The sequence below is a fragment of the Sminthopsis crassicaudata genome, chromosome 6, assembly GCF_048593235.1.
Source record: "Sminthopsis crassicaudata isolate SCR6 chromosome 6, ASM4859323v1, whole genome shotgun sequence".
In the NCBI taxonomy this organism is placed as follows: domain Eukaryota; kingdom Metazoa; phylum Chordata; class Mammalia; order Dasyuromorphia; family Dasyuridae; genus Sminthopsis; species Sminthopsis crassicaudata.
Genome location: NC_133622.1, coordinates 249,140,663 through 249,167,999, shown reverse-complemented (window position 1 = coordinate 249,167,999; position 27,337 = coordinate 249,140,663). Strand labels below are relative to the sequence as shown.

At 39.6% G+C, this 27,337-nt stretch overlaps 1 protein-coding gene across 2 annotated transcripts; it reads right to left on the bottom strand.

The window, feature by feature from the left end:
* Positions 1–109: 109 nt before the first annotated feature.
* LOC141545628 (steroid transmembrane transporter SLC22A24-like) lies at positions 110–23,375 on the bottom strand. 2 transcript variants are annotated; one of them, XM_074272751.1, is made up of 9 exons: positions 22,543–23,368; positions 18,737–18,891; positions 18,476–18,644; positions 15,169–15,286; positions 11,989–12,104; positions 7,182–7,396; positions 5,692–5,794; positions 1,956–2,159; positions 110–888 (listed from the first exon to the last, which is right to left on the bottom strand). In XM_074272751.1, exons 2-9 carry the CDS (start codon positions 18,768–18,770, stop codon positions 828–830), a joined length of 1,020 nt encoding a protein of 339 aa, XP_074128852.1. In that variant the 5' UTR covers positions 18,771–18,891; positions 22,543–23,368; the 3' UTR covers positions 110–827. The 2 variants fall into 2 exon arrangements, with proteins under 2 accessions (XP_074128852.1, XP_074128851.1); XM_074272750.1 differs by lacking the exons at positions 110–888; positions 1,956–2,159; positions 5,692–5,794; positions 7,182–7,396 and adding an exon at positions 21,841–21,944 and having other exon boundaries at positions 10,973–12,104; positions 22,543–23,375.
* Between the last annotated feature and the right edge of the window lie 3,962 nt (positions 23,376–27,337).

The window sequence follows — 27,337 nt, the reverse complement described above, 5'->3', positions numbered from 1 at the left end:
CCACAAGGGGGAAAACATGAAAAAAAAATTAAAATTGTATACTTTGTTCTGCATATGGACTCCATCAGTTCTTTCTCTGAAGATGAATAGCATTTTTTCACACACCACCTTTGGATTGTCTTGGATCATTTTATTGCTGGGAATAGCTAGGTCATTCATGATTGATCATACATGATCATACAATGATGCTGTTGTTGTGTATAAGGTTCTGGTTCTGCTCACTTCACTTTCCATCAGTTCATTTGTATTTCCAGGATATTTAGAAAGTAATCTGCTTATCATTTCTTATAGCACAATAATATTCCATCATAATCATATACCACAACTTTTCAGCCACTTCTCAATTGACTGACATCCCCTCAGTTTCCCATTTTTACCACCATTAAAAGAGCTGCTATAAATATTTTTGTACAAATAGTCTTTTTCCCATTTAAAAAAGCACACAACAAAACCTCTTTGAGATATAGACTTAGTAGGGGTGTTAGTGAATCAAAAAGTATAAACAGTTTGATTGACTTTCAGGTATAGTTCCAAATTGCTCTCCAGAATGGATGGATCCACTCCACCAATAGTGTATTAGAGTCCCACTTTTCCCACATGCCCCCTTTTTTGTTATATTAGTCAATGTGAGATGGTACAAAGATGATTATAGTGTTTAATTAAGGCTTATTGATTGATTTACACTACTAAACCTCTTGGAAACCTGAAATCCAAACAGGATCACTGGTGCTATAAAGGCTGGATGCATCTACTCCCCACCAGGAGAAGAGGAAACTCTGGGTTAGACTAGCATCATTTTCTTCTTAATTAGACTCCTGGGAGTAATCCTAAAATTGGCTTACTTTCACCATGCTGTCACCCTCAGCTCTTCCTTCTTCTTTTGAATGTCTGTTCATGAATGAATGTAAAATAAAGAAACATGAGTGTATTCGATAAAGGAAAAGGATTAAGTGTTTTTGAAATACCCACTATATGCCAAGTACTGCCATTAAGTGCTTTTACAAATATTCCCTCATTTGATTGGGGGAGGAAACTTATCTGAGATGGGGACCAGGAGAATTCTAATAGTAATGGGTGCTGCATTTTGTCAAAAGCTTTTTCTGCATCTATTGCGATTGTCAGATAATTTCTGTGAGTTTTGTTGTTGATATGGTCAGAAAGTATAGTTTTCTTGATATTGAACCAGCCCTGCATTCCTGGTATAAATCCCTTGGCCATAGTGTATTATCCTGCTAAGTTATTGTAATATCTTTGCTAATATTTTATTTAAAATTTTTGCATCAATATTCATTAGGGAGATGGGTCTGTAATTTTCTTTCTCTGTTTTGGCTCTTCCTGGTTTAGGTATCAGCACCACATTTGTATCATAGAAGGAATTTAGCAGGACTCCTTCTTTATCTATTTTTCCAAATAATTTATATAGTACTGAAATTAATTGTTCTTTAAATGTTTGATAGAATTCACCTGTAAATCTAATTGCCAGGAGAATCTTGATGGTGATTTGATGACTTGAATGCCTTTTTGTACAAAGAATCCATGTCTTTGGGCGCCATCTAGTGGCAATTCTGACATTTGTCCCTCCATATTCCACCCCTCTTTCAGTCCCTTTCCAAATCTTGAAAAGTTCTGAAAACAATATTGGCAGTGCTCCTGAAAAGGCCTTGTCAATAGACTCCGCTGGGGCTCCATTGACCCTCCCTGTGAGTCTCCAGATCAAAATATTGTTCCAAGCCCGTGATGCTCTCTAATATAAATGTTCTTCCCCTAGTAGAATATAAACTCCTTCAGTATAGAGATTGTTTATGTTTCCCAACTGCTTAGCATAAAGCTTTTTAAAGCATACAGTAAGTGTCAAGTAAAGTAAATCTATCTGATCCAATTGATGGACGAGAAATGAGGAAATGAAGCTTAGGCAAGTTAAGGGATTTTTCCAAGACCCCCCAGGCAGTACTCACCCACATTCTAGGTCTTGCATGGTGTCAGGTATTGGTTTGTTTTGGGTTTCAGGGAGGAAGAAGACCACAAAGCTGGCAATGATGCATAGGAGTGCAAAGATGATCAATGGCAGGGCTGGGATGTAGTGTTTGAGAATACTAACCAGTGGGGCCAGCATTGCCCCTATCCGATCTATGGTGAGAATGATTCCCTTGCACCTGTTCCTGTCAGGATAAAGGAGAGCTTATTGTCACAGTCTCAAGAAGTGGCGAGGTCCTCCTCCTTGGGAGCCTTCAAACAGTTGCTGGACAATCACCTGCTGAGTGTGTTAGAAGGAAGATCCCATCATGCACGAGTTGGATTAGAGGTCCTGTCAGACAGATTCTGTGATTCTATACAAGTCCTAGACTCAGCCCCTGTTAAAGATACCCTTCCCTTCTGTTAGCAGAGTGGGCAGTGTATATTCATGGAGGGGTGAAATTCTTAAAAAACTATTGGAAGCTCAGGGGCTCCTGGAATGGATACATTTGAAGAGAAAGAAAATGCTGCTCATTCCCTAAGTGAGCTCAATTAGTAAGCAAATATGTTAAATCCAAATTGCCCCAAGAGCTTAAATTCTCCTGTTTGTCTTTGATATCTAAGGCTGAGGGGTAAAGAATCAACTTCCTTCATCTCTTGTGTGGATGGCACTCCTCCTTTGGTGGACACGTGGGCCACATCTCTCTTCCAGAAGAGTGTAAACTCCTTCAAGAGAGGAACTGTTGATTAGAAAAGCTAGGAAAACTATGTACAATGAGGATTACAATATTTTTTTTTGTTGTTGAGGCAATTGGGGTTAAGTGACTTGCCCAGGGTCACACAGCTAGGAAGTGTTAAGTGGAAGACTACAATATTAAATGGGAAGAATAGCACAAAGAAGAGTTATGAAGACATCCCTTTCCTTCAACTACTTTGCAGATTTGAAAGGTTGACAGGCATGAAATACTATAGACAATTTCATATTTTTTCAATGCCCTGATCCATTTTACTGTTTTTTTTTCTTTCTTTTTCTTCTTAAAAATGTTTTTTTTTTCCTTATGACTAAACACATCAAGTTCCTTCCATTGTTCCTCTTAGATCATAAGCTCATGGCCCTGCAACAGCCTGGTTGACTTCTTCTGGATACCTGACATCTGGGCTGCCCAAATAAGGGGTGCTAAAGGGCACCTATGTGGAGCTGATCTTTTATCTCCTCAGCCTTGTGCTCTTGTCTGTCAAACTCATTTATCCAGTGTTTTAGAAGGGATTATCCAGTCCCTTCCAGCTTTGGGTCATGGTCAGATTTGATGAGCAGGCCATCTATGCCTTTATCCAAGTCATTGAGAATAGGGCCAAAGCCAGATCGCTGGGCCTCTCCACTAGAGATTTTCCACTATGCTGACAATGAACAATTAACAACCCCCGGGATCTGCCCTGAAACCAGTTCTGAAGAGCTAATGTATCCTCATATAATCCATGTCACTCCATCTTTTCCCCAAACAGCACGACACATTTTATCAAGAGTTTTGTTACATTGAAGTAAACTCTTATCCACAGCATTCCCCTTATCTTTTCTTCTTCTTTTTTTCCTAGTAAATTTATTTATTTTTAAGTTGTTACTTTATGAGTCACGTGGGGAGAGAAAAATCAGAGCAAAAGGGAAAAATCATGGGAGAGATAAAAATAAAAAAACAGAAAAAAAGAAGTGAACATAACATGTGTTGATTTACATTCAGTCTCCTTAATTCTTTTTTCTGGATGCAGATGGCGTTTTCTGTCCAAGTGTTCCCCTTATCTGCTCATTCAGCAATCCTGTCTAAAAAGGACTGTAAGGTTAGTCTGGCCGGCCTTGGCCTTGATGACACCATCATGCTGGCTGCTCCTAATCAAAGTAGTCTCCTTTCCTAGAGATCCTCAAACCATATTTTTAATGGTTTGTTGTAGAATTTTCTAGGAATAATCCAACTCAAGCTCATTGACCTCAGATTTGTAGGCTTTGTTCACTTCCCTTTTTTGATAATTGTCTTTCTCTAATCTTGTAGTCCCTTTCCTGTTCTCCATTCTCACTTATTATCACTGACCAAGATGGCCATCACTCTATCCCTCTATCTTTATGACTTGTTCTTGCAGGAGCCCAGGATGTAGTTCTTCTAGGCCAAGTCACCTGAACTCATCAAGAGCATTCAAGGTGTTCTCTTCTTATCTCTTTTTTTTTTTTTTCTTTTGCTAAGCAATTGGGGGTAAGTGACTTGCCCAGGGTCACACAGCCAGGAAGTGTTAAATATCTGAGACTACATTTGAACTCAGGTCCTCCTGACTTCAGGGCTGGTGCTCCCACTGCACTAACTAGCTGCGCCCTCCCTTATTTTCCTAGGGACAGCCAGTGGCATGCTGGCAAATGTTTAGCAAAAATCTAAATTAGTCCCTTTAGGGAGTCTTTTGCTTATACACCAACTGCTGGATCGATGGCGATCGGAAGCAAACTATGGAGAGCTATTTGGACACAGTCCCAGAATGCCCACCCATGCTCTCACATTCAACATGTGTGGTTTCACCAGCTGAGAATTCTTTTTTTTTTTTTTTTAAGTGACTTGCCCAGGGTCACACAGCTAGGAAGTATTAAGTGTCTGAGGTCAGATTTGAACTCGGGTCCTCCTGAATTCAGGGCTGGTGCTCTATCCACTGCACCATCTAGCTGTTCCCAGACTGGGGATTCTTTGCATGCTCATGAGGATAAGGTTCTTATTGGCTAGCCCCTATTTATAATCTGTCCTTCAATGTGACAATGATGATGATGAGGAGGAGACTTTAAGGTTCACATAGTGCTTTACATATGTTGTCTCACTAATATTCCTAACCACTCTGGATAGTAAGTGCTGTTATTATCCCCATTTTACAGATGAGGTAAAGACACTTTAAGTGATTTACTTGGTGTAGTACAGCTAGTCGGTATCTGAGACTAAATTTGAACTCATGTTTTTCAGAATCTAGTCCAGATTTTATCTGAAGCATTCTCCCTAATGCCAAAGGTTTCGAGACTAAACTTTTGGGAAACTTTAAAAGTGCTAAATGAATGCTAGATACTATTATCCTAGAATACTGGCTTGTTCAAGTCCACGTTCAGACCAGGCTGGAGGTGAGAGAGAGATCAGACTTCCCGATGCCTCTGGGCTTGTTGGCATTGCCCAGCCAAATTGGTAGTCCATGGTGTGTAGTTGAAGCTGCTAAATTCCTGAGATTGGCTGTAAACCTACGTCTAAAGAAACAGATCCATGTGCTTCAGCTCAGATAATCCCCTGGGACAAGGGGGGTCTCTGGGTCTCCAAAAGCCACATGGGACAGAGGCCATGGCAGCCCCAATGAAGCTGGAAAGATTTCCTCTCTGGATCCAGGGAGGCTCACTATCTTTTTGATCAAAGAACCAGCTTAGATAGTTTCTGGTCATCAATCAGCAGGTTGCTTTCAAGGAAGATGGAAATTTTTTTTCCAGAGCCACAGAAAGGGCTGAGAGAATGATCTAAGTTTGAGAGAAGATGTTATTTGGTGTGGGTGCCTGGGGAGCAGGGCCAGGATTTCTGGACCTCGAAGGTGAGAGCCTGGTTATGTCAGGGAGAGGCCTAGACGCAGACAATCGCCCTGACCCGTCTCCTGAGAGATCTAGTCTATGGAGTCTCTTTCATTCCCCTTCTCCCACAAATGGCAATGGCTGCTACTTTGTCCCCAAATTCTCTGTCTTACCTGACTATTGTGGGGAGGAGCTCAGTGTGATAGACAGAATTACACGAAATGCAGATCACAAGACAGTTGATTCCTACCATTGTCAAAGTCGCCCGCAAAATTCCTATAAGGCAGAACACCAAAAAAACTCATTAAATCAGAATTCAACACATCTTGGAGCCACTTATTTGTTCACTCATTCATTCATTCATTCATTCATTCACACTATCAATTCACATATTTTCCCATGGAATCATTCCTCAACTAATTCTTCTATTTAATCATTCCTTTCATCTACCTACCCATCTATCCATCCCTTTATTTTTTAATAGAGGTATATAAAGGGTGGTATATATTACTTATTAGGTATATGTATTAGAGGCATATAAGTGCATATAAAAGTGCATATATAAGTAATAATCCCTGGGGATAGGGACTAGACCTGTGATTTCATCCTTTTGTAGGTGTATAGGGGACATACAAGTAAAGAAATTCACACAGATCGGTCTTTTCTCTGCAATCTATAATTTATGAGTTGCTTAGTACATTGAAGAGTTCAGGCTAAAGTCCTAACAGGATTTTGCCCACTAAGAAAGTTGTTTTCTTAGTGTAATAAACCTACTTTTTTGCCACACAAAAAAAGGAGTTCAGTGACCTGCTCAGGATCACACAGAAAGTATGCATGAGATGAGACTGAACTCAGTCACTGATGAGCATTCATTAAGCACTTACTACATGTCAAGCACTGGGCTAAGTGCTGGGGATTCAAAGAAGGTAAAAAACAAGGAGCTCATATTCTAAGGAGGGAGGCAGCATACAAACAACCAGATGGGTACAAGAGCTAGCCAGTGTAAATGGGAGGTACTTCTCAGCTTTGAGATCAGATCTCCGTCTCCTTGGTAGGGCCCTAACATTCAAGGAGCCCATCGTGATCATTGATTCCTGATCGAAGACTTTTGTATTCTAAGTCATAGGGAATAATGAAGACAACCAGAAGGATATCCTCACCCTAATAGTCTCTTGGCAGAATCAAGATCCTAAGTTCCAGATTCATTTCAGTATCCCTATGCTCCAAAGTGGGAGGTAGAGGGCCGGTCTGACCAGCTCTGGAAGACACATTAAATCCAGCCTGAAGGATGGCCAAGGAGCTCCTCACAGATGACAAAAATAACATAGCTGATATTTTTATAAAGCCCATCATGTGCCAGGCAGTGGACTAAGCACATTAGAAATATTATCTGACAAAACTCCTTGAGGGAGTTTTATTATTATTATCCCCATTTTACAGATGAGGAAATGGAAGTAGGCAGAGGGTAAATAATTTGCTCACGGTCATCTAGCTGAGGCTGGTTTTGAACTCAAGTCATACTGACTCCAGCACCAGTACTCTTGTCTATTGGGCTTTCTAGCTGCCTTTGCTCTATCCCCTGGGCCACCTCGCTGCCTCATTAGCTGATCCTGTGCTGCTCCTACTTCCCCTGTTCCCCTTTCCTCAAAACCTATTCTCTTACCTTGAGGCAGAAATGCACAGACAAGTGTCAAGAGTCCAGCAAAGAGGAGGCAAGGTATTGATATCGTTCGACGGCCAAAGCAATTCATTATGAAAATGGTTCCAAACCTGGATAGGAAGCTGGAAAATCCTAAAATAACCTGGAGGATTTTAATATTGTACCCCAAGTCCTGAAGATTGATTGAGAGTCCATAAAAAAGTATTCCTGTTGAGAAACTGCAGCAGACAGTGGGGAAAGCAGAGAAAATCCATCACACTTGTGGCCCAGAGTTCACTATTAGATGCAGTTCAGATCAATAAGCTTTCATTAAATACCTGTTGGGTTCCAGGGCCTGCACTCAGTGCTAGGGAGTTCATATCCTGTTGGGGAGGCAATGCTCCATGAATACAGTTAAATCCAGGAGGACAAGGGGATCACTAAGTAGAGTGATCAGAAAAGGCTCCAGTAGGAGCTGAGTCTTGAAGACAGCCAAGGATTCCAGAAGGGAAAGGTGAGATGAGCATATGTCCTAGGCACGAACAACTGCACATACAAAGATTCAAAGTGGGCGGTGGACTCCCTAGTTCAGGAAACACAGATTTCTAATATAGAGAGTGTGGAAAGCTGTATTTTTTCCTTTAATAATATTTAATATTTTCTAATTACATTTAAAAACATTTTTAAAGTTCATTGTTATTTTTAATTTTGAATTTTGAATTCTATCTCTCCCTTCCTCTCTTCCCTTTCCCTGAGATGGTAAACAATCTGATATAAGTTGTATATGTGCAGTCATGGAAAACATTCCCATTATCATTTTGTGGGGGGAAAATGTGAAAAAGAAAGAAATAGAAAAAGCAAGGAGAGACAGGAAGACAGAGACAGAGATATAGAGAGAGACTGAAAGGGAGGGAGATATGGATAGAGAGAGAGAGAGAGAGGTGTAGGAGGAGGAAGCATTATTCTTTGATCTGCCTTCAGACGCCATCAATTCTTTCTCTGGAGGTAGATTCTTAGGAATTATCTTGGATCATTGTATTATTGAGAATAGCAAAGTCACATACAATTCCTCATTGTACAGTACTGCAATTATTTTGTACAATGTTCTCCTGATTTTGCTCATTTCACTTTGTATCAATTTTTGTAACTTTTCCCAAGTTTTTTTTTTTCTGAAAGCATCCTGCTTATCATTTCTTACAACATAATAATATTCCACCACAATCATATAAAATAATTTCTTCAGTCATTCCTCAATTGAACACTCCCTCAATCTTCAGTTCTTAGCCACCAAAAAAAGCTACTTTGTGCAGATTGGCTCTTTTCCCTTAAAAAAATGTTTTTTGGGATACAGACCTAGAAGTGATATTGCTGAATCAAAATGTAGGCACAGTTTTATAGCCCTTTGAGTTATTTTCCAGAATGGTTAAAGTAGTTAACAGCTATACCAAAATTACCTTAATATCCTACTTTCCCCATCAAATTCCTTCCAAAATTTATTTTGTTCCTTTTTTCTATCATATTTGCCAATCTGATAGATGTGACTTGGTATCTCTGATTTGTTTTAATTTGCATTTCTCTATTCATATGATTTAGAGCATTTTCCATATGCCTATAGGTTTCCTTGGAAAAAAAATTCATATTCTATGATTTTTTATCAGTTGGGGAATGCCTGTAATCATAAATTTGACTCAGCTCTCCATATACTTGAGAAATGAAACCTTTTTCAGAGATATTTGCTGTAAATCACCTCTCTCGTGTTCTGCTTTTCTTCTAATTTTGGCTGCATTGGTTTTGTTTGTGTAAAAGCTTTTTAATTTTATGTAATCAAAATTAGCTATTTTATATTTTGTGATGCTTTCTATGTCTTATTTGGTTCTAAAGTCTTTCTTTATTCATAGATCTGACAGGAACACTTCCGTGTTCTCCTAATTTGTTTATGGCATCACCTTCTATGTGAAAATAATGTAGCTATTTTGACCGCATCTTGGTATATAGTGTGAGATTTTGGTCTCTACTTAGTTTCTGTAATACCAATTTCCAGTTTTCCTAATAATTTTTGTGAAATAATGACTTTTTTGTTCCAAAAGCTTTGATCTTTGGTTTGTCAAATGCTAAATAACTGATCATTGACCACAATGTATTGAATGCCTAATCTATCCTACTGATCCATCACTCTAGTGATCATCATTCTAAAATACAGTTTGAGGTTTGGTATGGCAAGGCCACCTTTCTTCATATATTTTTTCACTGATTTCTTTGACATACTTGAATTTTGGTGTTATTTTTTTCTAGCTTAATAAAATAATTTTTGGTAATACATTAGTAGGGACTGAATAATTAAGTTAATTTAGGTTAACTGGTAATTTTCATTATATTGGTTTGGCATAATCTTGCTCAATTAATTTTATTTTTTTATTTTTTGCTGAGGCAATTGGGGTTAAGTGACTTGCCCAGGATCACACAGCTAGGAAGTGTTCAATATCTGAGGTCATATTTGAACTCAGGTCCTCCTGACTTCAGGGCTGGTGCTCTATCCACTGTGCCACCTAGCTGCCCCTCAATTATTATTTTTTACAATTGTTTAGATCTGACTTTATTTGTGTGAGACATGCTTGTAAGAGTGTTCATATTGTTCTTGGGTTTGTCCTGGCAAATAATCTCAAAAGAACTTTGGGTTGTCTACAGTTATTTTAAACAGATTATCTCTCTATCTCTTGCTGTGAACTTTGTTGGTAATATATAGAAATGCAGATGATTCATGTGCATTTTTCTTATATCCTGAAATTTTGCTAAAACTATTAAAATTTTTTTACTAGTTTTTTAGTTGATTCTCTAGGATTTTCTAAGTATACCATCATATCTGCAAATCATCATAGTGAGTATATAGTATTTTAAGAACATATAGAAGGAGGAAGGGGAACAGGGGCATAGAGGAGAATCTGTGAGGCTTTAGGGTTTAATCTAGCTATGAGGAGATACTTCCTTTCTGGTCTCACTCAAAAAAAAAAGAGCTTACTGGGGAGTAGGTGAAACATAAGAGAAAAAGATTGAAGTGGGAAGGAGGGAAAAAGGCTTTACTCTGGAGATAGGAGAGGATTCCTCTCAGGAGTGCTAAAATGAGGATATAGAGACAGTTGAATAGGGATATAAGGACCTTATATTGGATGAAATCTGGGTGTTTGGTCCTTGAAAATATAACACTATCTCTTCCAGAAAGTTAGATCACACTTGGAAAAGAGCAAAAAAAATTGCATCAAAAGGAAACATTTAAATATGAAAGATAAGAGGCATAGAAGGATGCCTGGGATCCACAGAGAAAAAGGGAGAGATTTTGTGGATTAAAGAGGGGAAAGAAATTTTGCATCCTTCACATAAGACAAGCCCTACAGGTCGAATCTAAGTTTTTCTTTTTTAAATGGCAGGAAAGGTATCTTCAAAATGATGTATGATTGCACCTGGGATGTAGGGACCATGAGGGAGGGATAAATAACTGGGCTGCCCAATTGCCATCCTGTTATCAAGTAAATGGGAAGAGACCTACAGGAAGATTGGCAATGGGGTGACACAGAGGGAAGCGTACAAGACCTAGCATCAGGAATTCAAATCTAGCCTAAAATACTTACTAATTATACAAATCTGGGCAAGTCATTTATCCTCAGTCTGCCAAAGTTTCCTCCTTTGTTAAATGGTAGTAATAACACATGTTTCAAAGGGTTGTTACAAGGAGCGAATGGAAAAATATTTGTCACTTGCTTTGCAAGGCAGCATATAAATGTTAGCGATCATTATCACCTTTATCACTCTCTCACATTGGATAGATCCTTCATGGAAGATTTATGGAATGACATGGACCAAAAAATTATACAAGATGAGAAACAATGAGTTTCAATGTCACTAGTGAATATCCTTGAGGTCTTGGTTCCATGGAAGCATAATGCTAATTTTAGAGTTCCTTGACATAGATTTCTATTATCACTTAAGGAAGCTCTGGAGGCTATTCTTGATTTGAGTTTTCTTCTTGGAAACAGCTAAGATGAGTGTCCACAGGAGCGGAGCCAGGACGCTCCTGCCACTTGAAGAACCTAGGGATGCTTCATTTGGAGAAGAGAAGCCTTGGGGAAGGGGAACAGTGTGCCCTGCCTTAAAGGACCTGAAGGAGGTGACATATAGAAGAGCAAACACTTGGTCTGGATGGCCCAGAGGTAGAAATAGGAGCCCAGGATGGAAGTTGCAGAGAGGCAGGTTGAGACTCCAGGTAGAGAACAATCTCGTATTAATTAGAATGATCAGAAGACAGAAAGACTGGGCCAAGAGACAGTGGATTCCCTCTCACTACAAGTTTTTAGGCAAAAGCTAGTTATGTGTTAATGGGGTTCAGGTGAAGAATACTGGTAGGCAAATTATTTAAATTCAGATTGAATTAGATAACCTGGGCAACTTGTCCAACTCCTTGTTATTGAGCCATTTCAGCCAAATTTGAATCTTTATGAACCCATTGAGGGTTTTCTTGGCAAAGGTTCTCCAAGGGTTTGCCATTTTCTTTTCCGATCATTTTACAGATGAGGAAACTGAAGGAAACATGGTGAAATGACTTGCTCAGGGTCACACAACTATTAAGTATTTCAGGTCAGATTTGAATTTAGAAATAGAAGTCTTTTTGATTCCAGGGCTGGTACTCGATCCACTGGGCCACCTAACTCTAAGATTCTATAGTTGTGTGGATCATTGAGCGAAGATGTCCTGTTCTAGTACCTATTTATTGTGTCTACCTGAGGGGTTCTTTGGTGGTACTGTAAACTTTAATATTCTTCTTATATTATGGAGAACCCACCCTATAAAAGACATACAGAGGACTCTTCTATGCAGGATGGGTGAGCGAACCAAATCCAACATGGTGTTATGGGTCTGGCTTGCAGACGACTCCTTCTTCATGGCGGATTTCAAATCCTTTAGGGAGAAAAGGCAAGGATGGAATCAATCTGGATATTAGAGCAGGTCAGAACAGAAGGAAGGAGCAAGAAGAATTGGGTTGGTAAGAGATTCTAGGCATAGACTAGGACCAACTGATAGCTTATTGGCTATTACCTCAAAGCCTCATAAAACCTTTCTGTACCTGATTGACCAGCTGTATAATATCATGCCCATTGGAGCCATATCTGTAACCATGGGACTAGAGGGGTACCATTGATCAGCAGAGATAACAGGCTATCTCCATGTCTGCCACTACAGTGTGAGGGATGAATACTTGGGCCCCATAAATTCTTTTAGTCTGCTCCTCAATGGAAATACCAGCTAAGAAATAAACATAGCTATGGGTAACGCACCAACCCTGAAGTTGGGAGGACCTAAGTTCAAATTTAACCTCAGACACTTAACACTTCCTACCTGTGTCACCCTGGGCAAGTCTTTTAACCCCAATTGCCTCAGCAAAAGCAAGGAAGGAAGGAAGGAAGGAAGGAAGGAAGGAAGGAAGGAAGGAAGGAAGGAAGGAAGGAAGGAAGAAAAAGAAAGGAAGGAAGAAAGAAAGAGAAAGAAAGAAAGAAAGAAAGAAAGAAAGAAAGAAAGAAAGAAAGAAAGAAAGAAAGAAAGAAAGAAAGAAAGAAAGAAAGAAAGAAAGAAAGAAAGAAAGAAAGAAAGAAAGAAAGAAAGAAAGAAAGAAAGAAAGAAAGGAAGGAAGGAAGGAAGGAAGGAAGGAAGGAAGGAAGGAAGGAAGGAAGGAAGGAAGGGAAAGAAAGAGAGAAAGGGAAACAAAGAGAGAAAGAAAAAGAAAGAAAGAAAGAAAGAAAAAGAAAGAAAGAAAGAAAGAAAGAAAGAAAGAAAGAAAGAAAGAAAGAAAGAAAGAAAGAAAGAAAGAAAGAAAGAAAGAAAGAAAGAGAAAGAAAGGAAGAAAGGAAGAAAGAAAGAAACAAAAAGAAAGAAAAAGAAAGAAAGAAAGAAAGGAAGAAAGAAAGAAAGTCCTCCAGGAACATCAATATATTTTAAGAAAACTACAATGGAGATGCATCATTGCTACTCTCTAAATTCGATGTTTTTCAGAACCTAGTCAGTTCTAGCATATATGTAGCACAAAAGCTAAAAAGCAACAAAAAGGAGAAAAATAAGCTTTAGCACAGGCTTTGGAGTCAGAAAATCTGAGTTCAGATCTTGTCATTAATATTTCCTGTGCTACCTAAGCTAATGAAAAAACTCTCTGGAACTCCATTTCCTCATGTGTAAAATGAATAGAGACCTCTATGTAGGGATTTTGTTATTGTATGATCTTGTGTGCCCTACCCATATTATGGGTGTGGGAAGTGTTCCTCAGGTTTGTGGGGAGAATATGAATACTTCTTAAGTTATCTCATTAAATGTCTCTTCTTTGGTTGGTGTTCATTGGCTGAACAGTAAAGACAACCTTCCAGTAAGGGGTCAAGAACTGTGATTCGGAGAGGATGTAGCCCTCCATGCTCCTTGAGCATTTTCCCTTCCTCCTTGCAGCAGGGCTGAAGTTGAGACAGAGGGCATTTTTCTTTGTGCCTCATAGATATTCAAATGTAGGAACCAAGGGTGGTCTTGTTTAGTATCCCAGATATGAATTAAGAAAATTCTCCGATGAGTTATATATAGATCAGGAATCTGAGTTCTGAGATTTAGTAACTTGCCCATGAGGACCCGGACAAATGTGACTGAGATCTCTTGACCAAAAAATCTAGTTTTCTAGCCACATTGCCTCCAGGGTCTGGCTTCTCCTGCTACCTTGGATTTCTGTAATTTACTAGAGCATATCAAACTCGTTTCGTACCAACTGCAGACTTTTTTTCTGAATGTGCCATATGTGAGAAAGTGATCCTTGGTAGCCAAGGCTTCTGTGGGGACAGAATCGGGTAGGAAATAAGTCCTTAATAAGGACCTACTATGTGGCAAGCACTGTGCTAAGTGGCTTATAAATGTAATCTCATATAATCTGTATTATTTGTTTATTATTTTACATTGTCTCCTCATAGAATGGCAGAGCTAGGGTTAAACCACTGAGCAAAGAAGAAAAGGGGAAAAAAGACAGAAAGGGGCAAAGAGAATGATGTTTAACACAGGAGGGCAGAAGGGCAGAGGGCTGCAGGGACCCTTCTAAACCAGAGGAGAGAGAATCCTTGTAGAGGGCCACAGATAGTGGGGGAATTCTGGGTAAGGTATAAGATCCTTCAGCCCAGAGGGAACCTGCTGACAATGTCTGGTTTGGCTCCCTTTGGACCCTTCTTACCCTTCCTGAGAAGTCAAAGTGGGCTTGACCACCTGTGTTCTATTTAAAGTAAGGGATAGTAAAGAGGAATTTACATATCAATAGCAGAGGGGCAGCTAGGTGGCACAGTGGATAGAGTACTAGCCCTGAATTCAGGAGGACCGGAGTTCAAATCTGGTCTCAGACAGTTAACACTTCCTAGCTGTGTGACCCTAGGCAAGTCACTTAACCCCAGCCTCAAAAAAAAACAAAAAAGAAAAGAAAAAAAAAAACATATCAATAGCAGGGTGCTTATAGTTAATACTTGTGCAGTGTGCTGTGGTGATGTAATTGTACTAAGGTAATTAAGGGTTGAGAGGACTTGGAAACTAGGGACTCCATCTTTGACCAGCCTTGTGGGTGTCCTGCCTTCTTCACTCCTCCACTGGGACCAAGGACTCGGGCTGGTCTTGAGGTCCTCCAGAGAGCTAGTCCAGATGGTATAAGTCCCCTCTCTTACTTCCCTCTGGGAATCCTATAATTCAAGTACCTCTTCCCCCTCTCTGATTTCTTTCAGGGCAGCCTCCGAGACTGTCTTCAAATGGCCAAATTCATTGTGGTCTCCAGGGACCTTCAATCACTGGGGCCCTATTCTTGTCAAGTAGGGATTAAAAAACATCCACCCCAACCCCCTTGAGAAGTATCATCAGAGAGCAGATTTTCCTCTTGGCAACCAGACTTTTTCAGGCTACTGGGTCTGACTTGACAAGCCCCCATTTTCCACATCCCAGTCCTGGTTCCTCCTCCTCCACTCACCTCTATAGTCAAGGATTTATCCTTTTTTCCATTGATTTTTGCAGCTTTTCTGAGCATCTTTAAGGCATCATCAAGTTTATTGTTGACAATCAGCCATCTAGGAGATTCTAGCAACCACCTGATTAAATAGTATATGACATATAAGTTACTTCTCCATTTTCTACTTCAAAGTTATATTTCTGTGTAGCAGAGCAAGTTTTTTTTTTACCTTTTGTCTACAATTACTTTGCATTATTTAACATATAAAAGAAGTTCACATGTAAACACTTTCATCCCCAGTTATCCTATACCACAGACCTCTGACAACATTGCTGGAATTATAAATCAACCGGAGCCCATCTTGATTATTCTCTTTTAATATAAATTCTTTAAATAAGTCAAGATGGGTTTGAAAACAGTCTTTACATGTAAACTCGATACTTTTGTCTTTTTGTTCTTCCAAATGAGTTTTATTATTTTTTTATGAGTCAAGAAAACATTTTTGGTCATTTAATTAGGATGTCATTGAACAAGTAGATTAGTTTAGGTAGAATTGTCACTTTTATTGTATCAGCTGTACCCACTCATAAACAATTAATGGATAGTTATTGTCCTTCCTTCTAAAAGAAGACTAAAATGACACCATTAGTTTCAATCAAGGTACAATGTGTCAGTGTCTGATCCGACCAATATGAGCTCAGAACTCTACCACAGATCAAGAGATAGAGAAATGTAAAATGGATTATTTTTCATTATATTAAATAAAAGGAGTTTTGTACAAAGAAAACCAATGTATCCAAAAATTAGAGGGAAAACAGAAAATTGGAGAAACTATTTTATAGTTTCTCAGATAAAGGTCTCATCTCAAGAGTCCATATGAACATCTTGAGTGGAGATGTCTCTATATTTGAGCATCTCATTTTTTTGTACTTTTGCTTTGCTCATGAGCACAGCACTTTTCTTTTTTTTAATAGTATTTTATTTTTCAATTACGTATAAGAATAGTTTTCAACATTCATTTCTGCAAGATTTTGTGTTTCAAATTTTTGTTCTTTCCCTTTCTTTCTTCTCTCCTTCCAAGACAGCAAGTAATTTTGATATACATTATTCATGTACAATACCTTAAATATATTTCCATATATGTCATGTGCAAGAAAAAAATCAGACAAAATGGAAAAAAACCATGAGAAAGAAAAGACAAATAAACAAAAAATAAAGGTGAAAATAAAATGCTTTGATCCACATTCAGTCTCCATAGTTCTCTCTGTGGATGTGAATGGCATTTTCCATCCCAAGCCTATTGGAATTATCTCTGGATCACCACATTGCTAAGATGAGCCAAATCTCTCACAACTGATCATCACATAATCTTGCTGTTACTGTGTACAACGATCTCCTGGTTCTGCTCACTTCACTCAGGATCAGTTCATGTAAGTCTTTCCAGGCTTTTCTGAAACTGGGCTGTTCATTATTTCTTAAAGAACACTAATATTCCATTACATTAGTATCCATAACTTATTCAACCATTCCCCAATTGATGGATATCCATTCAATTTCCAATTCCTTACCACTACAAAAAGGGCTACTACAAATCTTTTGCACAGGTGGGTCCTTTCCCCTCTTTTCTGATCTCTTTGGGACACAGACCCAGTAGTGGCTTTGCTGAATCAAAGGAAATGTACAATCTTATAGCTCTTTGGGCATATTCCCAAATTGTTCTTCAGAATGGCTGAATCAGTTCACAACTTCACCAACAACTAGTGTCCCGGTTTTCCCATAACCTTCCAAAATTCATTACATTTTCCTGTCATCTTAGCCACCTGGATAGGTACAGCACCTTCTTTCTACAGGCACACCATCATGGCTGGTCATTTACCAACATCTCCCATGCCATGCAGTTGAGTTGAAAATTCTTCAGAGAGACCTTGTTTGTATTGCTTCTTCTGATCACTATATGAGCACTTGCCTCGTTTGAGTTCTCTGTAAAATAGTCTTTTAGGAAAACATATTTGACATTTGGAAAACATGGCCAGCCCATCAGAGTTGTATTCTCTGCAGTAGAGTTTTGATACTTAACAGCTCAAGTCAAGAAAAGACCTCAGTGTCTTGTCCTTTTTCTGCCAGGTGATCTTCAGAGTCTTCCTTAGGCAGTTGAAATGGATTATGACAGAATGAAGGTAGGGAGTTCTCTCCCAAACCCCTCCAAATACCTTTAAATACTTACTGTAAACAAATTTTAGAGCATCAGAACCTGTAAAAAGACGGAGTGGAACAATTTTCCAGCCAAAGGTGGTTTGCAAGGTCCAAAAAACCAGGAAGAGGCCATGGGGCCTCTAAATTAGTGGCAGTGGTACCACGATTTTTATTACTTTTGCTATTGACATAATCAATTTTACATTAATAGTCTTCTATATGTTAAACCATCCTTGTATTCCTGGTATGAATCCTACTTGGTCACAATGTAGAATTTTTGTGATATGTTGTTGTAGTAAGTCAGCTAGTATTTTATCTCGAATTTTTGCATTTATATTTATCAATGAAATTGGTTTATAATATTAGAATCATATTTGTTTCATAAAAAGAGTTTGATAGGACTCCTTTTTTCTATTATTCCAAATATTTATTTAATATTGGAATTACTTGATCTTTAAAAGTTTGGTAGAATTCACTTTCAAATTCAACTGATCCTGGTGCTTTTTTAAAGGAAGCTCATTTATGGCTTGTTCAATATATATTTCTATTTGGATTTTCTATTTCCTCTTCTGTTACCTAATGTCTTTAATGCTGATTTAATTACTGTTTTTCTTCATTAGTCTGACCAATTCATTTTGCAGAGGAAGAAACTGAGATATGGGAAGGGTAAATGATTTGTTCAAAGTTACTCACCTAATAATGGGTGATAATAAATAATATCAATAAATAATAAATGAAGATTTGAATATATTATACTACATTATGAATGTAATGATTTTTTTCTGTCTTACCTCTTGTGCCTTAGAATATTCTTCTTGATACTTTGGGGAAAATCTGTCCATCACTAATAACTTTAATTGGATTCTCTTTATTTCTTATAACCTACAGATGATTTGATGAAGATATATGACTTCAAGTCTATTTCAAACAGATATGGGTTTGAACTCCCTACTGGTACCCAGGCCATTATGGGAAACATTCCCATCCTCTTTTGAGATGTGATGAAATGAGCTTTCCCATATTATATACAAATATATGTAAAGAAACTTGGGAGTATTCATTTTTTATCTGCAGCTTCTGTGAGAGAGAGACAGAGACAGAGAGGCAGACAGAGAGCGCACCTGGGGGCACTTACCAATTGGTCAGGAGGATGAAAAAGAAGGGAGCAGACACTATCAGCTGGAATTTGCGCCATTCTTGGATGCCATAGGAAAGGAGCCCAACAAACAGATGCCCCAAGCTGATCAATAAGGATATCACAACAGTTAGTGGGGACCGGAGCTTGATGGTTGCCCATTCCATGACTGAAAGGAAAGGCCAACATAAGATGAATTTGAGACACAGATGGAATCTCAACGAACAGGTGAAAATGTTAATGAAACCAGAGAAGACTTACCAAGTGAGGAACAGCAAAGTAAAATTCCTGTCATGAAAAATCCAATCAGGAAACGAAAGCAATTGTAAACGAGCACTTCCTGGGCAAAGGCAGCCCCAGTGCTGAAGACAGCAAACAAGAAGTAACTTAAAATCAGTATCCATTTTCGCCCAAACCTATATCATAGGAAACCACATGGCTGTGAGTCCTTGAGTCAGGGCAGTAAAGTCAGGGCAGAGTCATGATATCATCTCACCTCCCCACCTCCCCAGTTGACCATCCCACCTGCTCATTCAGTTCCCCCCTCCCATGTCTTCCAACCAATGGAAGTCTCCCTTTTCTTTCCTTTCCCTTTTTTCTTCACTCTACAATCTGGCTTCTGACATCATCATTTCAATGAAACATTGCTTATGGGGGAGGGGCCTTGAGTGTTGTTTTTCCAGGGTCTGGGGGACGGCTCAGATTGGAGTCCTGCAAGATTTCCATGTTTCTAGAGTTGAATCAGCACTTAGTCTGAGTGCTTCCTATCCTCCTCCCTCAGTCTGTTTTACGTATTCCTGAATTTGGATCTGAGCAAGAATACACTGCTGCTGGGCTCTGCCCCCGTGGGTGATGTAGAAAGTTCTGGTGGATTAGAGCACCAGAACTGTAGGTTTCCCTTTGGTTCAGGATTTCTTCCTCGGTAATTCCTCCAAAGGCTGGACTGGATCCTGAAAGTGAGACCCTGCTCTGAGCTGCACCTCTGCTGTTGCCGCTTCCCGAACATTTTTTTGCTCTGTACACAATACTGGGTCTTCCTATTTGGTAAGGACATTGCCCCTAGGTCACATTCCCTGGCCCCTTTTCACTCTAGTTGGGATCTATGACCCAGGATTGGCCAGTAGGCAACAAAGCTGTTGGTTGATACCTGTCCCTTTTTTAGTACTCCAGTGTGGGTCTTGGGTAGTCCCACTATGGGTCCGGGACCTCCTTTTGTAATGATGCCCAGATTTTTTTCTGGGTCCCAGATTGTTCCTTATGTTATATGCTTCTGCCTTGCCCCTGTCGTCAGTGTCTGCAAATCTCTGTCTGCCTTCCTATGCTAACCTGGGCCAGACAAAGAACTCACTGTGAATTTTCCTGGATTTCTCCATTAGGACTCCATCTGGCACGATTTCGGGAGCTAATTGGAGGAGTTGTAGACAGGAGCTTGGCTGCATTGCATCCTTTGACTCCACCATCTTGGCTCTGCTTCAGCCAATTTCCTCCTTATTTACCTTTAGAAGCATCACTCTCTTGCCAATCACCCAGGCTTGCTACTCAAGGATCATCATAGACTTCCTCCTCACCCACTCTTGCATATCCAATCATTTACCAAATCCTATCAGTCCTGCTCTCTGATGTATGTTCTTTTTCTCTCCTAAAACAGTTTCCACCTGGGTACAAGTGGTACTACTTGAACCCTTGCAGCACCTTTCTGCTGGTCTCACAGTCTCAAGTCTCTCCACTACAACCCATCCTCCAATCAAGTGCCAAAAGGCTCTGCATAGATAGCAGTTAGCTACCTGTTATAAAGCTCAGGACTGAGCCTATCAGGTCCCAATCACTAAATTCCAATAGTTTCTTCTTATTTTAAGCCGCCAATGGACGATTTGGCTTTTAAAGCCTTTTACCACCTGGCACTTCCCCATTTTTCCTATTCTTCTCACCTTTTCTTCCCCTCTACCAAGCAAAGACACTGACTCCACGATGTTTCCTATATAGGCAGTCTCAGCTTTGCATTATTTTCCTTGCCTTCCCCTCTCTGCCTTGCCCCCCCATCTCCACTTCCCACTCCTCTGGCTTCTTTAAATATCCCCCTTTTAGTGAGAAGCCTCCCACAGTCCTCCCTGTGCAGCACTATGACCCCCACTTTGGTGCGAATGTTTCCTGCCGGGAGAGTTGGTAGCAGGTTGTCTCCCCCATTAAATGCGAGCTCCTTAATGGCAGGGACTGTTTTGGTTTTGTTCTATCCCCAGCTCATAGCATAATTCCTGGAATGTAGTAAGTGTTTAAGAAATGCTTGTCCACTTTCAAAATCCGATTCTTTTTATACAGCATGTTTGGGCATGTATACATATATTATATTTAATCTATACTTTAACATATGTAACATGTATTGGTCAACCTGCCATCTTGGTTGGGGAAGGGGTAGGGGGAAGGAGGGGAAAAGTTGAAAGAAAAGGTTTTGCAATTGTCAATGCTGGAAAATTACCTATGCGTAAAATTTTTGTAAAAATTAAATAAATAAATACAATTTAAAAAGAAGAAAAGAAATGCTTGTCCATGAAAGAACTCTGGGAGATGACTATGAACCACTATATAGAATTCCCAATCCCCCTATTTTTGTCCTCCTGCATTTTTGATATCCTTCACAGGCTAATTGTACACTATTTCAAAGTCCAATTCTTTTTGTACAGCAAAATAACTGTATGGACATGTATACATATATTGTATTTAATTTCCACTTTAACATATGTAATATGTATTGTTCTACCTGCCATCTGGGGGAAGGGATGGGGGGAAGGAGGGGAAAAATTGGAACAAAAGGCTTGGCAATTGTCAGTGCTGTAAAATTACCTATGCATATATCTGGTAAATAAAAAACTATATTAAAAATATATATTCTGTCAAGACTACATAAAAAAAAAGGAAATGCTTGTCCATTAACTGTTGACTGACTGATCTTTGTCCTATGTTCAGTCCATCAGCAACTTGCTAGGTTCCTTTCCTCCTCCACCCACAGCTCCAAATCTAGGCCTGGATCTTCTTGTTAGTGTGAACCATTGGCAGAGCATGGAAAGAATGCTTGAATTGAAGAAGAAAGAAGGAGGAGGAAGAGGAAGACCAGAGGACGAGAAAGAGGAGGAAGAGGATGAGGAAGAGGAGGAGCAAGAGGAGAAAGAGAAGGAGGAAGAGAAAAATCCTTGATCCAAATTCTGCTTTTGACTCTAAATAAATCTCTTTACTTTTCTAACCCTTGGTTTCCTTCTTAGTCCCATGAGTGGGTTGGACTAAATGATCTATTATATCATCATCTTCAGACTTTTAGCTCTTTGGCCTTGGGCTCTCTGTTTCACAAACATTGATGTCCAGGACAAACTCACTTGTCTGAGAGATATCCCATTATGAGAAATCCCAGAAGAATCCCAATTAAGAATAGCATTTGAGACAAGGACTTCAGTGACTTTGAGTCACACACCAGGTTCCACTGAAAGAGAAGATGAGAGCATCAGATCTTAAAGTGAGGAAAGAGAACTGGAGCCTCGGGGCTCTTGCTGCCATTAAGATGAAGAGAAAGATTATGTTGGGAAATTCTGGCTCAGAATTCTTGCCCCATTATGATAAGAAGAGGAAACTGCCATCATACAATCCTACATGTACAGTCAAGCTTGGGACAGCAATTTCAAGCTCGTTTTGGCCCTGATCTTCCTGACTGAAGACAACTTCATCCTTCCCCTGCTGATGTGTACATCCTGATCTTCCCCTCCTACTTTCTGTACAATTCCACCGTCTCCATATTGCTTACGTTTCATGTTCTATATAAGTGCTCAGTTCTCTGACTTTTTTCCCATTCAGATGAGTCAGTATTTTGAGAATAACTCTCTCTACTGTTGTTGTTTTGATATATGACATCGATCTAGTCAATGGATCCCTCCCTAATTTTTATCACAAAGGGAGCTATAAATTGGAGAGGTGACAGAAGAGAAAAATCTGATTCTGTTCTTCACCAAGGGAACCAACTTCCAAATCAAAAGAAAAGAAAATCTCCCTGGTGTGGAAACGGGGCACAAGAAAGAACCTCTTACCTCAGTCACAATGGAAGAAGTGAAGATGCTTTGGTCATAAACCCAGCCATCCACACATGGCTCCAAATCCAGGTGGCTCAGGTTTTGTCCTGTGACATTGGGGGGCAAGGGCTGCCACTGTGGCCAGGAGAATCGGCGACAACTCTCTAATTTCCCATTGGAATCCAGGGGGATGAAAAGCTTTAGTAGGGAACTATAATTGAGGTTCTCACTCACATTGAGCAAAGCCGAGGTATTGTCAAGGAAGGGAACCCAGCAGCGATGTGGAGGGACAAAGGCAGTGATGTTCTCTATCAGAAAATGGGTCCCTACAAATATTAGAGGGAGAACAAAAGTGAGGGTCTGAAGGATCTGGAATCTTCCCTGTTCTCCAACTTCAGGCAGGAGATCCTCAAAGGCCATCAGGACTGTGATGCTAGTCCCAAGGAGAACTTTTCTTCCGAGAGCTGCTAAGAAAGTAGGAATTTGACTGCCACGGGATGTATTTTTTAGACCAGGGAGGATTCCTCCCCAGAACCTTCCTCCTCACTTTGATGAAGCAGTATAGACAGGCAGTGTTCTCAGGTCTGGGTACAGCTGAGGATGCCTCAAACCAGTGATGAAGAAAACTGGCACAGACTTGGTATCTAGCTGGAAGGAGCCATCAGAACTGGACTTGGGCGCTTAAATGCCCATTCTACATAGTACCTATGCCCAGAGGGTCACTAATAGACCTTCCACCTGCCCGTGGATTTCTAAGTAGTGACAGGGAGACTTGTAAAAACAGCTCCAGGAACTTCCAAAGAAGAGAAATATTTTCGTTCTCAATGAGACACAGAAAAGTGCAGAGTTTCGGGGTTACGTGGGACAAAGATCAATTTATAAAATGCATGGTTAAAAATCAACTTCGGATTGCAGATGGACCAGCCAGATGGATTGTGCTGCGGGAAACTTGGACTGATTCATGGAGGTTCAGATCCTAGGGGGTCACAGGCAATTGGTGGTGGGATGGCTGGACTGGAGGTCAGGGTAGAATTGTTGGAGTTCCCCCACTGAGCATTACTGGCTATATGACCATGATTAAGGCAGTTGAACTTTCTGAGACTCAGTTTTTTCAATTCTAAAATGGGGAATGATCATACCTGTTGTATTTGGCTCACCAGGTTGCAATTAAGGTTGAATGAAAGGGCGATTTAACCACCAAGATTCCCAGTGGTCTCTTCATGGACCTTCTGAGTCTTCATCTTCCTTGACCTCTCTGAAGTATGTTGACCATTCCCTCCTCCTGAATACTCTCTTCCTCCAAGGCTTTCCTGCCATAATTCAATTTTTCAATTTTGATTTTTCTCTTCTCTGTATGATTTCACTTTCTCAATCTCCTTTGCCTTCACCTATATCCCTGTCTGTGCTCTGTCTCTGTCTCTCTCTGTCTCTGTCTCTCTCTGTCTGTCTCTCTGTCTGTCTCTGTCTCTCTCTGTCTCTCTCTCTCTGTCTCTCTGTCTCTCTGTCTCCGTCTCTCTCTCTGAACTTCTTAGTGAAATATATGTGACACAATGAATAGAGCACTGAATGTGGAGTCAGGAAGATCTGAGTTCACAAGGAAACCACAAATGCTTCTTATCTGTGGGACCTCAGTAAATCACTTAACCTATGTCTGCCTCAGTTTCCTCAATTCTAAAATGAGTATAATAGCACCTACTCTGAGGGGCTGTTGTGAAGATCAAATGAATTTTTTTTTTTGCAAAGTGCTTCAAAAATATTTAAGCACATTTTTTGTCCATCTGCATTTTTTATTTCCTTCACAGGCTAACTGTACACTATTTCAAAGTCCTATTCTTTTTGTACAGCAAAATAATGTTTGGACATGTATACATATATTTATTTAATTTATACTTTAACATATTTAACATGTATTGGTCAACCTGACATCTGGGGGAAGGGGAAGTAGGGGAAAAGTTGGAACAAAAGGTTTGGTAATTGTCAATGCTGCAAAATTACCCATGCATATATCTTGTAAATAAAAAGCTATAATTTTAAAAAAGAGACTAATGTAAAAACATTTTAAAGCACTATAAAAATTATAGCATTTATTATTAATATTTTCATTAAAATGTGCTCTTGTGGCTTTCTCATGCGGATTTGGGGTCAGCTGGCAGCTTCTTTTTTCTTGCCCCCGTCCTCATCAGCAGAGAGGCTAGACACCCATTTTACACTCTCTGCATGGCTTAGCAGGAGGATCATAAGGCAAATTGTATTCAGTTAGCCATCTTTCTGCTGAGTTTCACTGTCTGCCTTCTCTGATCGATCTTTCCTGAAAGGAGTACTTTCAAGATCAAAAGTCACCTTTGTGAAATGGATGTCTGCCTTTGTGCAAACATTGTCTCCAAACCAGTCTCGACAGTAATGTCTCTGTGGGAGCCTGGGTCTGTGCAGAGAACTTGGGCTGTGCAAGAAATAACATAGGAGGAAGAAATAATAGGAGGGATTCAGAAAAAAATGGGAAGATTTGCATTAACCAAATGAGAATTTGGCTAGTCAGCAAGATTAGGTCAAATCATAACATGAAGACATTAAGAGAAAGGACAATCACACTGGAAGGCAACCAAATCCAGATGAATTCCCAAAGCCAACCTTGAATCCAGAGGGCTGGCTCCCAATTTCTTTTTTTTTTTTTTTTTATTATGGCTTTTTATTGACAAAACATATGCATGGGTAATTTTTCATCACTGACCCCTGAAAAACTTCTGTTTCAACTTTTCCTCTCCTTCCCCCCACCCCTTCCCCCAAATGGCAGGTAGACCAATGACATGTTAAATATGTTAAAGTATAAGTTAAATACAATATATATATATATATATATATATACATATTTATACAGTTCTCTTGTTGAATAAGAAAAATTGGATTTAGAAAGAAGGTAAAAATTACCTGGGGAAAAAACCCAAAAAAGTAAGCAAACAATAATAGAAAGAGTGGAAATGTTATGTTGTGATCCATACTCATTTCCCAGTGTTCTTTTGCTAGGTGTAGCTGGTTCTGTTCATCACTGATCAATTGGAACTGATTTGGATCCTCTAATTGGTGAAGAGAGCCACATCCATCAGAATTGATCCTCATGTAGTATTGTTGTTGCCGTGTATGGTCCTGCACATTTCACTCAGCATCAGTTTGTGTAAGTCTCTCCCAGCCTCTCTGTATTCCTCCTGCTGGTCATTTCTTACAGAACAATAATATTCCATAACCTTCATATACCATAAGTTACTCAGCTAATCTCCAATTGATGGGCATCCATTCAATTTCCAATTTCTAGCCACTACAAAAAGGGCTGACTAGCTCCCATTTCCATGCTTTCTATAGAGATATAAGGGGCGGGCTAGAATCCTGGAATCAGAAAGTTGCTTAGGGCGTCAGACAAGATCATTTTGTCACATTAGCTCAACTGTTTATTATATGATTTTTGCCATGTCACGAAGTTTGTAGAAAGGTACATCTTGAGGGGAAATTGTGGAAAGAGCTCTCTTTTCCTTGGAACTTCCCTCAGCCTGGGTCTCTGAGTTACCCGTAAGGCCAATGGATTCTGCCTGAACTCACTTAAACTAACTGACTCGGGAACTTCTCCGGCAATGAACCTGACTGCATCTCAGAAAGGAAAGGCTAACTCAGTTTGCTTAATCCCTCCTCATTGGCTCCTTTGATACCATTAGATCCTGGTCTTTCAAAGGCCAACTGCCTTGCACTTGGGAGGCTGGGTTTGCCTGCTTATATCAGGACTTCTTATTCCTTTTTTTCATTTTCTAAACTTTGGACATTTCTGTATAAATCTTTGAAGCCATGAACTTCTCTTCTGTCTCCTTCCTTGGATTTTGTCTTCTGGGAAGTTCTGAGGGTCTCAACTGTGGAAATTTGGAAATTTTTTCCTAATGACTCTTATTTAATAGTTTCCTAAATAATCTGAGACCATCAAAACATATAGGCCTCTAAGTCATTTGTAAAGTTGAAGAAGTGCCAGTTCAATAGGGCAGGAGACAGTGATTGAAAGTAGCAGATGGGGCCCAGGAGATGTTAATGACTGGCTGAGAAGAGAAATCTTATTTCTTTTTTTTTTTCTTATTCATTTTTCCAAATTATCCCTTCCCTCCCTCCACTCCCTCCCCCCATGACAGGTAATCCCATACATTTTACATGTGTTACAATATAACCTAGATACAATATATATGTGTAATTACATACCATTTTCTTGTTGCACATTAATTATTCGCTTCCGAAGGTATAAGTAACCTGGGTAGATAGACAGTAGTGCTAACAATTTACATTCACTTCCCAGTGTTCCTTCTCTGGGTGGAGTTATTTCTGTCCATCATTGATCAACTGGAAGTGAGTTGGATCTACTTTATGTTGAAGATTTCCACTTCCATCAGAATCCATCCTCATACTGTTGTTGAAGTGTATAGTGATTTTCTGGTTCTGTTCTTTTTACTCAGCATCAGTTGATGTAAGTCTCTCCAAGCCTCTCTGTATTCCTCCTGCTGGTCATTTCTTACAGAGCAATAATATTCCATAACCTTCATATACCACAATTTACCCAACCATTCTCCAACTGATGGACATCTATTCATCTTCCAGTTTCTAGCTACAACAAAAAGAGCTGCCACAAACATTTTGGCACATATGAGTCCCTTTCCCTTCTTTAGTATTTCTTTGGGATGTAAGCCCAATAGCAGCAATGCTGGATCAAAGGGTATGCACAGTTTGATAACTTTTTGGGCATAGTTCCAAATTGCTCTCCAGAATGGCTGGATTCTTTCACAACTCCACC

What these genes read in the sequence shown, in the direction of transcription:
- LOC141545628 (XM_074272750.1), bottom strand. Translation starts at nt 22,944, where the DNA reads ATGGCCTTTGAGGATCTCCTGCCTGAAGTTGGAGAACAGGGAAGATTC. An exon ending in CTTCTTCCATTGTGACTGAG is followed by an intron (nt 21,945 to 22,542) that starts GTAAGAGGTTCT and finishes CTTCTCTTTCAG; the next exon opens with TGGAACCTGGTGTGTGACTC. An exon ending in ATAAATCCTTGACTATAGAG is followed by an intron (nt 12,105 to 15,168) that starts GTGAGTGGAGGA and finishes TTCTCCCTAAAG; the next exon opens with GATTTGAAATCCGCCATGAA.